This window comes from Embiotoca jacksoni, unplaced genomic scaffold (genome assembly GCF_022577435.1).
Source record: "Embiotoca jacksoni isolate LCO1_2020_lvr unplaced genomic scaffold, fEmbJac1.0.p SCAF_17, whole genome shotgun sequence".
NCBI lineage: Eukaryota > Metazoa > Chordata > Actinopteri > Embiotocidae > Embiotoca > Embiotoca jacksoni.
In genome coordinates this window covers 10,163,815-10,174,814 of record NW_027185307.1, presented here as the reverse complement: position 1 = coordinate 10,174,814, position 11,000 = coordinate 10,163,815, and the positions used below count along the sequence as shown (strand labels likewise).

Below are 11,000 nucleotides of genomic sequence, written 5' to 3'. Positions count from 1 at the left end.
GAACGCAGTGAAAAACACACTGGCATGCACATGGCCCCAACATGCACGCAGAACAGAGTGGAATAAGGACATTAAATCGGCGCAACCATGGTCCAGATCTGCATTTCTTCTGCTCGCTTCGAAAACAGACGTGACCGTCGAGTCACCCGGGTCACCGATGTGAGTAACAGCTGCCGGCCGACAACACTTCTACATGCAAACAAAATGCCACGGAGAAGTTTTCATGAACACACATGGAAACTAAAAGCTCACACCTAGCCGTGCACGACAATACACGCACGCGCACGCGCACGCGCACGCGCACACACACACACACACACACGTGCATTCACGGTTGCTTTAACACACAAAGAACCAAACTATTCACTGTGGAGGCAAATAACACATCTGTCTCTGCACACACAGGCACACTAACAAAGGAATGGGAGAACACACACACACACACACACACACACACACACACAGGCAGCACTGCCGTGGCCCCCCCCCCCCAGTGTGGATCAATTATTTGTCCACCTGGCCAGTTATCAGTGATGGTGGTTGAATATTAGCCTGAATATGCAAATACTGTTCTTTATAAGAGCGTTAGCCAACTCGCATCACATTCTACCACTAAATAAGCAACCAATGTCAGCACAGGTCAGTCAGCATAGTAAAAAAAAACAAAAAAAAAATGTAACTTTTATTTCCCTCTTAAATTCCTATGGAGACATTCAGGGAAGAGATGTACACTTCTTGGACCAATTGTTTTCTCATGATGATTTAGTTGACCACGTTATCAATTTACACAAACTCTGATTTGGGAGACGATATAATCTCGAACGCACATCTGAGCCTTTCTTTGTTTGTTCTTGGGTCAAATTGGTGGGAATGCCCCATACGATGGACTTTGGTTTGTTGTACTAAGCAGACAATAGAGCACATCAAAGGGTTGAGACGTGGCGGGTTGAGACAGTAGGAGTGCACGAGCGTAAGGTCACTTTGTTTTACAACCTTCGACACCTGGCGACACTCTTGAGAGCTCAACGCGCTTTTCATTCTTTTACAAAAAAAAAGAGCCTGAAAACAAGCAGGTATCCAGCGAAGCCTCCGGAAGTCCATTTAAGTACACAACTGATCTCCATGTTTTATTACACCATGACACAAATTTCAAATATACATAATGAGTACCATTCTCGCTTCAGTGTATGATACAGTTATTTACTGTTTTTCTTAGAGCATATCCAAAAAGAGCGACAACAAAAAAAACAAAAAAAACCCAGAACCAAATACCCACCTTAGAAAAAAAAAAGTACAATTATCAGAGACACTGCAACACTGAGACAAGATGCAACGGACAGAGAAGGAATAATTATGATCAGTGTTCTCTTCAACTTCACATTGCCAAAACGAACAAAAAAAAAATTCATTAACAGTAGTGATAATCATTATGTATAGGACTCTGAATTAAAACAAAAACATATATAATAAAGAACAAAATAGTAAAGTGAAGTGCAAATTTCTTTGGAAGTTGAAATAAAGTATGTTTTTTCTTCATTAAGACATAAATAAGTTATAAAATAGAAGCTATCAAAACAAAAACCAGAGACAGACTTTGAAGGAATAAAGGCAAGACCATATTCTTTTTTTATAGTTTCAAGTAGGTGATACTTCTGAGCCGTACAGACACACTGTACAAGGCATCCTACACAGATGCACAGCCATTTTGTGGTTCCAACTTTCAGTATAATTTCCCTCACAAGATAACCTTTTGATCCAAAATGGCAATTGTTAAAATTTTAAATCCAGGAGGCTGCGCTCAGAGTTTTGTTTCTTCGAGATGAGTGAAGCTCGTCTGAAACAAGACGCGCAGCGCTGAAAATGAAATCCAATTCAGAGTTACTTTCAAGTCCGGAAATGTCCAGGTAACAAGTTGCTGCTGTTGATGTGTTCGGTTTCTTCTCCTCTTCCTCCCTTTCTGAAACCATAATGTTAACACTGACTCATAAAAAGCACATCTCTAGCTTTTGACAATGCTTTCATCATGATTTAGAATTACGGGGAGGAAAAATGAGCAGAGGGGAAAACCTCGCACACTTTCACTGCCAAAAAAAACATTCCCGTTCACCTGAAACTATCCGGTAGTCCCGCTGCGCTGACGGTTTTAAATCAACACCCTCATTTCTTGAAATTGATTAAATGATATACTTGACTTTCTTCTGTTTTAAGTTGAACCAATGCTTTTTCCAGTGAAATGAAATGCTCCCAAAGACAGCACGGCTTCATCAGTTGATGATGAAGTTGAGTCACTTTTGCGATTACTTCTTTCTCTGGAAGACGTTGGCCAGCATGGCACCAGAAGTGGTCAGCTGACCCATCTTGCTCAGGAACTTGGTCTTGGCGTCCTCACCCACCAAACTGGATGCAATAGACATAGAGCTATGGAGAAACAAAACACAGGGTCAAAAGTTTGATCTTTGACATCATGCAATGTCAAACGTTGGGCTGATTTTCTTTCTTTTGCACGTATGAACTGAAGTCACAACAGTGCAGAAAGAAAAACAACCTTCTATTGTCTGTGGTTTTCATCAGCCTTTACCCTACTTCTTCAGAAAGGAAATGCTGTTTGCCAACGCGGCCCCTCCTGAGATTTACAGGCTAACGGCTCCACAAGTTCCTCTTTTGAGTGAGTTGGGATTCAGACTGATACAGAGGAGAAGTTACAGCTCTATCAAGCTGCTGCGTTGCTCAACAGAGGGACAAACATCAAACACCAAACTGGAGTCAATCAATTTAAGAAATAAAATAGGAGGAGGACGATTTAAAAAAAAAAAAAAAAAAAAAAAAATTCATTTCAAGAATAAAGTAAACATGTTGGGAATTATTTCCACATGTCATGAATAAAGTAGAAATCTTGTATTCCTGGCACTAACACCGAAGTGTTGAATTTATTCTCAAAACAAAAATCCAACTCCATTGACTGGTGAACATTATCATTTGGCCTCTGGATCAAGATCAACAACAACAACAACTCAAGATGTTGTGATCAAAAATGCCTCACGTCTCATGGCCTCAGTCTTCTGGTGAACAATATGCACACAATACGGGAAATCTCATTTTGATAGGAAACAAAGCAATTTCATTACCATTCAAGAAAATATAACCATTAACAATTAAGTGAAATTTAACACAATATAAAGAATTACACTTATGTGACTTTTTTGGCAGGGAATCCACTAAATAAGCGTTCAGCACAAAACCTCAGGGTTTCAATGATATTTCATATCGGGAATGAAATAAATAAAATGGGAGTTCAAATGTTCCAAAATGTCCAGATCTACTTTTACCAAGGTCAAATCCCATCAAAACTTACATGCTGTAAAAATAATGATCCAAGTCATTGATTACAGAGAGAGAAATTAAAGACAGACTAGACAGACCAAAATGAAAGAGGAACTAAAATCTCCCAGCATGACTCCAGAGATTTTTTAACATCAAGAGTTTCACTATAAGATTGGGGGAACACACCCTAAACTGAGCATATACAGACTCATACACCCTCACAACATCTATATACAACATCTATATACACACACTTCTCTTTTCAATGAGCCCCAAAAACACACAAGACGGGAGAAACGTCGTTTAAAAAAATATCCACAGTTCGGGCTTATGACATTTCAGTTGATGATTAACCGTCGTACAAAAAAAAAAAATCTATATTAACAATGTTTTTCCCCATTCAATTTATACCACTATTAAAGTACAATGCCTAATCATTGTTTGACAATACAAACAACTTATAAAGAAGAAGAGACATTTATTAGCATTAAACATTGGAACATATTAAATTGTGTCTTTGACTGCCACCTTGTCGCTGTCAATCCAACAAATCTCCTCCTCTGGGTTTTATGGCGCTTCTTTTTCTTTCTGCTTTGCAACTGAATCCATTACGCCAGTAGCAATAGATGCTCATTGAAATGCGGTCGGTCAAACATGAGAAAATAAGCGCCTGGAAATAAACAGTTGGTGGTGTAAATTCTCCCCTCATTTGCCTTTAAACCGCAGCAGAAGAAGAGATGACGTTGTTAAAAGAGCGCAAGTCAAACCCCAAACGGGGAAAACGACGACGACGACGACGACGTGACATTTCTGTTAGTTTCATCCGGCTGGTTTTATACAAATGACTTGAAATGATTCGACCGATTACACAAAATGGTTGTGGTCAGCGCAAATAATTGCGATCAGGCGTTTATGTAATAACTGTGACAGGCCTATCCACAATATGGCCGCCGTCCCAGCTTTCCTCACTTTCCCAGAAGAATCAATTTTCCTCGTTCTCCGTCCCTGTGAAGATGCCCACATAACGAGCGTCATTCCAACACACTCACGTGTTCTCCTCTAACCATAACACGGGCCGAGTCCCAACACTGTGAAGTGACCTCTCTCCACACGGTGGTACAACTTCAGATCGATGTCACCTGTTGCTGTCTCGCGCAATAAAACCCAACATTTTTTGCAAATCCTTTCGGTGGAAGTGACGGTGTGAATGTGACCGTGATGGTTCTTACCCTTGTGCGTCTGACATTCCTCTGTTCTCCACCTTGATTTCACACTCTTTGATCATAGAACTGAGAATCACCTGTTGAATGACAGACACAGATTTAGCCGAAATGTTACCGTGGCTTACAAAAATGTGTTTCTCAAAAAGAAAAACAAACTCGGATTTGCTGCAAAACGTCCCGACCAGCAACGCAAGACTGACCAGCGTCCCGCCGGCCTAACTCTGCAGTAACGTGACAAAATCAAGACTCTGTTTGTTTTACGACATGAAAAAAAAAAAAATCCCTGTCTTAGATCTTCAAGAGACGACAGACAGAGTGGATGTGTAGGAACGAAAAGAGTCAGCTGGTCGTTAGTCACTTTAGGAAAATGCTCACAGGAAATGGATCTCGTGAGATTCTGAGACACAAATAAAAATGGTGGTGGTGTGTGTGTGTGTGTGTGTGTGTGTGCGTGTGTGTGTCTGATAAAGAGGTGACAAGTTAGACCGTTTTTATTGTGCAAGATGCTCCGAGCGTGACAGATTATGAAGTAGTAAAACAGTTACGTGAGCATGCAGAGGAGTCACTGTGTTTGCGTGTGCTTGTGTGAATTCCAGATGTTCGAGTCAGTCTCTGATAAGCTGGTGAACTCCGACTGTACAATATGTATGAGCGTGCACATCTTGTGTCGCGTCCCCTGACCTCGTGCTCGGGAGAGAGCTGCTCCATGTCGGCGCGCAGACACCTGAGGCCAGGTAGGAAATGGTTGACCATCACCTCCTCGGAAATGACTGTACAGGACGTTAAGGGCTGGTAAAATACAGTGGAAAAAGCACTACGCAGCTCCCATGAATAAAGCTGTTAACAGTCACACAGCAGGAATCAAGACCCCTCGCTGTTCACTATCCATGCTCCAATGCGAGTGTCAGAAATACAAACATGCGAGTTCATTTTAAAGCTTCTTTAAAGCCACATGGTATTTACTAATTTAAAACGTATCTGGGAAAGACAATACCAAAACTACCAATTCTTAACAAACCACTAGTAATTAAAGCTGTTAAACTGCTGATGAAAACTGTAACAAAAAAGGTCAAAATATTTTGCAAAAAAAAAAAAGACAAAATACACAAACTCTACGTACTCTCTTCTGTAATGGTATCAAGTTTTTCTTGTGTTTCTGGCTACATGTAGAGTAAAGTGCTGTTTCAAAGGTTAAAACGTTACTAATACTGTTTGGATGGTGCTTCCAGGAATAATTGATTTTCAAATATTTTCCGTTGATTATATCAACGTTCTTTACCTCCGTATTGCTGAAAAGCAAACTCTCCCCAACTTGAATTGACACAAACTTAACTTTTCAGAGGTATTACACACGGTATTACCGTGTTCTGCCAGCTGTCAAATCCAGCAGAGCTGTACGGGACATTCAGCGAGCACGTCTATATTTTTAGAGATGGGAATGCACAGTTTCAGAGCTCGTCACACTGATTACAAGAGAAAGATGTGCAGTGGGAGGTAAAGCCTCTGAGGTTAAGGCTATACCTCCTGGACACTGCTGCAGTGTAAAATCACAGCCTGACAAAAACCCACAGGAATGAACCTCAGGCCAGCTGTCCGCTGTCCGTGTGCATGTGTGTGTGTCCGTGTGTGTGTGTGTGTGTGTGTGTGTGTGTGCGTGTGTGTGTGTGTGTGTGTGCGTTGGACCAGGGTGGGGTCAGGCTGACGGATGAAATACGAGGTGGAGAGAGGGGGAAAGGGTGTGAGAAATAGTACGCGGCGAAAGAATCACAGAGGAGAAGGATGGCAGAGACGGAGCGGAGGTAAAGTAAACCTTCGTCCCATCCTGGGAACTGTCCCTCAGGATTGGAGCTGATGTTCAAGCCCTTTTCTCCTCTCACGCGCTTTTCTCCTTCTCTCATCCTTTCCTTTGCTTTAACCAACCCTGTAATTACCTCGAGCCCCAAAATGGAGGCGACCTATTTTTCCTTTCTCTTCCTGCCAAACGACAGGCGGACTCTGCCAACGCACACAGAGAATCATACAGTCAGGCACCGGGGCCACGCTGATACGAACCAGCACACGCGTTCACAGGCACACTGAAGAGAACATCTGGCCAGAGGGGGCTAACATTTGAACGGCTGTACCGACCGCCCTTCCCGCTGACTCACCGTCACGATACGTGACACAGACTTCTTGTAAAGCCTTCGGAAAGACATCGAAATTGCAACATTTACAAAAGCGTGAATGAGAGGACCTTTTGGAAAAAAGTGTGCGACACATGTTTCCCCTTTAAATGTATAAATATAAATAAGACTTGTGAAGGTAAAGGTAAGTCCAGGCTGACCTGCACATGGCCCAGTTAACTATGACCTAGGGAAGGATACAGCAGCAGGAGAGGGCGCTGTAGGCCTCGAACAGCTGGGTGGCGATGTCGATCCTCTTGATCTCCACCGTTTGGCTGTTGTTAGCCAGCGCGAGCTTGTGAAGATGTGGCAGCACAACTTGAGGAATTCAAATAGAGACAAGATGTTAGTGCACATGAGAGGCAAGGCAAGTTATTTATTTTATTTTTGTAATAATTTGTTTGTCTTTTACATACACTCGTCTCTGAAGCGCGGCTCTGCGTTGGGTCCGACCCTTCCAAATGTCCTGATGATCTCCATGTGCAGGGAGTGCTGGTCTTGGTACTGAGGGTCTTCCAGGAAGGACGCCAGCTGCATTTTCACACGTTCTAGCAGCTATACACATGCGGATGTGAAATGTGATTTTGTAAAATGATTTCCTTCGTTTTATATCGTATCTTATCGAGTGTGCAGATTGACAGCGTGTTTCCAACCTCTTTTTGCGTGACGGTCTCCATGATGGTACCAAAGGCAGGAATAGTGGATATCCTCACTGAGCTAAAAAAAAAAAAAAACAGCAGGAAAGCAAGACAACGCTTTTACCGTTCATAGTCACTGTAACACTCCTGTATGTTTTCTCAAAATGGCTTTTAAGCTCATTAAAACAAATCCGATGGTATGTCACCAGTGGGGAGGTTTCTTGGGCCGCTTTCAGATTTTTCACACAACGCAGCAAACTAATTTAAATATTGACTTAAATGATATACTTTTTTTAAATATTACAATGGCACATCAAGTGTCGAGTCATCATTTATACTGAAACCACAAAGATGTGTGGTTGCCTTGGTTTACACACGTTCTAGGTTTTGTCCAAATACAGTGATTACATAGTAATGACATGTTGGTTACCACAGTGACGACAGAGCGTGGTAATCTGTGCTGCCAGATCAGCTTCTGCATTAGTGTAACTTATTACATGACCAGAGGGAAAGGGAATTTAAACCAAATTAACTGGCAGAGCCAACTGCCTGACTTATTAATGCTATCAGTGTTTTACTGACAGCTGCAAGTTGGGTTTCAAAAGCCACTTTCAGGATGCTGATATCGTGAGTTTTTTCGTGACTGGGCAGTTGCAGTAGTGATGACCTGATTACTAATGATCTGCTCAGCTCAGTTACTTTCAGTTCTTAAAACCTGATCACACAACTGGCATATAAAGGTATGAGAGCCTCAACAATTACTCACATAATGTATTAGTTGATCGACAAAATTAATTGCCAACTATTTTGTTCAATAGCCCGTTAATAGATCAGTTAATTTAGTAGTCCGTGATAATAAACTGAATTTGTTTTGGTTGGAGACTGTTGGTCGGGACAAAACAATACATTTTAGGCGTTTTCTGACATTTTAAAGATTGAGATTGTTTGATCACGAAAATAATCATTAGTTGTGGCCCAAAAAGGTCCTGACTTGTGACATTTTGCAAATAATATTTGACCCAAATCCATATTTGACATGTTTTATGATTTATAATCGCGTTATATCATTTTCAAACTGATGTATATTCCTATATTCACCATATCATTCTTGAACCAATGGCCCCAAGACATTGGTGTCACAACTACTTTTGTTGAAGGGATCATTATTTTTCACAAATCTATTCACAAATCTTCTATAAAAAGACGAAAATAACTAAAACATTCAACAATGATCAATAATTGAAATGAACTGCATTAGGCAAGGTTAATGGGGCGTTGTTAGGGTGATGTTAGATAATAATTCCACTGGAATGGTCAGTAGGACCAGAAAAGACCAAACGGTACAGATGGTAATCCCTGGAGTCAAAACTAGTTTCTCATTAGGTCTGTATTACATTAATTAGTTACTACTTCTAAACTGCTGATTGCAGACACAGAAAGATATGTGAAACATTCGAAAGGTTAAAACACACATTACGATTTTAAAAACAAATGTGTATAAGGTTCCAGTGTATGTACCCGTTAACATGTGTATTTCAGTACAGAGAGTGATGAGATGAAAAGGGCTACATTCCAACAGTGATGCCACAAATTTCATCATTGTGTCCAATCCGAAAAGTCCAAGCCAAAAAAATCGTATCTCCTATCAAAATATGATTAAAGGTTTTGTCCTTTGTTTATTACGGGATGACAGGCACAACTGTGTTACAGAGGACTGAACAAGAGGAGATTTAAGTTTTCATCCAACTTCAAATGTTTAGTTAGTCACTGTGGCTCAGTGGCTACAGATCAGTGTATACTGAAGGCAGGATAGAAGAAGAGAGGCCAGATAATTTCAGGCTCTTACTTTGTCTTCCACTGAATTTTTGCGGTGGCCACATCAGCTGTCACAACAAGTTGTTTTTGGTGCCCATTGAAGCTCGGCAAGGCAGATTTAAAGGAAGATACTGTTTTACACTGTAAGGATGCAGCCCACAAAATGACAATGTTTACAGAGAGGTTTTCTTGTGTTGATTGACTCACAATTCAGGCCCACTGCACAGAGTTATAAGGGCTGGAGCCGCCCGGCGATCTACTAACGCTTCACTCATGCCTCGGAGAACCAACTGCAAACCCACCACACAGCAGGATGAGAGAGAGGGAGAGGTACGGTGGGAGGGGGACAGAGACAGGTGGAGGGAGGGAGATACAGACGGAGGAAAGAGAGAGATAGAGAGAGAAATAGAGTGACCGGGGTAAACTGAGAAAGACGGGGGTGAAGATAACCAACCACTAGCTGACAAGTCAGTCAGGAGGAGGGGCCCTGCTTCAACAAAGTGGGGTGGGGAGGAAGAGGAAGAGGGGAGGGGATGGGTCACAGATGAGCATGCTGGGATCGTGGGCAGTGTGCACGCACCAATCTGGCGGAAGTATGATCAGTGTTGAAGACTGATGAGGCGATGAGAGCTGGCATGAGTTATAGTTGCAGATTGATGAAGCGGACATGCACAGTGTTAGTGTTAACAGTGTTTGGGCTGAAGAACCACCACATGGCACAGCCTGCACCTAAACAGGAGCCACTCCAAACTAATAAAAATGAAGCCAATTGGATACGACTGTAAAAATGACAGGAAAAACATTTTGTGAATAAATCTGAAGGCCTGAAATTGAGATCAATTAACTGCCTTGAATTTGCTCCTGGCAGGTACAGACCAGCGTGATAGTTCTCAGGCGGCAGGGAGAAGGGGGAGAGAGACGCGGCGCGGTTTACTGTTGTTGTTGTTGTTGTTGTTGTTGTTCCACTTACATTTCAGGGTCGGAGGACAGTGTGATGAGAGCCGGCACCACTCTCTGAGCTACCAGAGTCTCATTCACCCCCTTCACCAGCAGCTGATCGGATTGGACAGAGCCAGCCGTGATGTCACAGAGGTGGGCGGGGCATTGGGACAAGAGCGAGCAACACCGCCAATAGATAGAGAGAAAAGGAAAAAACAAAATAGCAAAACAAAGAGGGAAGGGAAAAAAAAACACAAAAACACAAAAAGATAGGAAGAAAGTGATATACAATGACAAGAACCATAGCTGCAAGGCACGGAACAGCACTGCATGTATCAAGCAAGTGTGTGTACACACACATTCACACACACGCACGCACACACACAAACTCACACACATGCACTCGCACGTATGCAGAAGACAAAGCCAACAGAGCTAAACTGCACAAGTACCGTCACAGTAAGGTGAGCGTAAAGCTGTGGGCTCTTTCCACAGACTCCAGATCAGATTATTTCAAGGACTTTATGAAATAGTTGAGAGTGTGCTAATTTGATCTGGCATCTGTGGTAGAGGGCCACCGTTCAATCCACAGGTTCGACAATGGTGGACAGCTATACACTATGGGATGGTGACGGTGAGGTGTTCTGGGAAAGGGCGAGTACTTCACAAAACAGGGGGACATGAATACAGCCTTCCACCCCTCCTCCCTCAGGTTTACATCAACGTAGGCCAGGTTCCAATACTGCACCGAGATCCTCATCCCAACATTTGACCTGAAGTGTGCACAGATCTCATGTCTCTCGTGGCTTCTGCCAGGACTAACCGCTTCAAAATGGATCCAATCAGCTGTGTAAAACACTGAAGCTATTGTCTTCCTTTGAAAAAAATAACAGTAGTGCTGT

General features: G+C 42.3%; 1 protein-coding gene across 6 annotated transcripts in view; it reads right to left on the bottom strand.

The window, feature by feature from the left end:
* Positions 1-1,114: 1,114 nt before the first annotated feature.
* relch (RAB11 binding and LisH domain, coiled-coil and HEAT repeat containing) overlaps positions 1,115-11,000 on the bottom strand; it is a 34,426-nt gene continuing 24,540 nt past the window's right edge. For 4 of the 6 annotated variants that reach the window (XM_069151545.1, XM_069151547.1, XM_069151550.1 and 1 more), the window contains 7 exons: positions 10,130-10,212; positions 7,360-7,423; positions 7,123-7,261; positions 6,908-7,024; positions 5,226-5,314; positions 4,551-4,621; positions 1,115-2,418 (listed from right to left, as the gene is read on the bottom strand). In XM_069151545.1, the coding sequence (XP_069007646.1) occupies positions 2,298-2,418; positions 4,551-4,621; positions 5,226-5,314; positions 6,908-7,024; positions 7,123-7,261; positions 7,360-7,423; positions 10,130-10,212 (684 nt within the window). In that variant the 3' untranslated portion in view covers positions 1,115-2,297. Of the gene's footprint in view, positions 2,419-4,550; positions 4,622-5,225; positions 5,315-6,907; positions 7,025-7,122; positions 7,262-7,359; positions 7,424-9,366; positions 9,450-10,129; positions 10,213-11,000 lie in introns of all 6 variants that reach the window. The other 2 variants (XM_069151546.1, XM_069151549.1) reach the window with 1 other exon arrangement.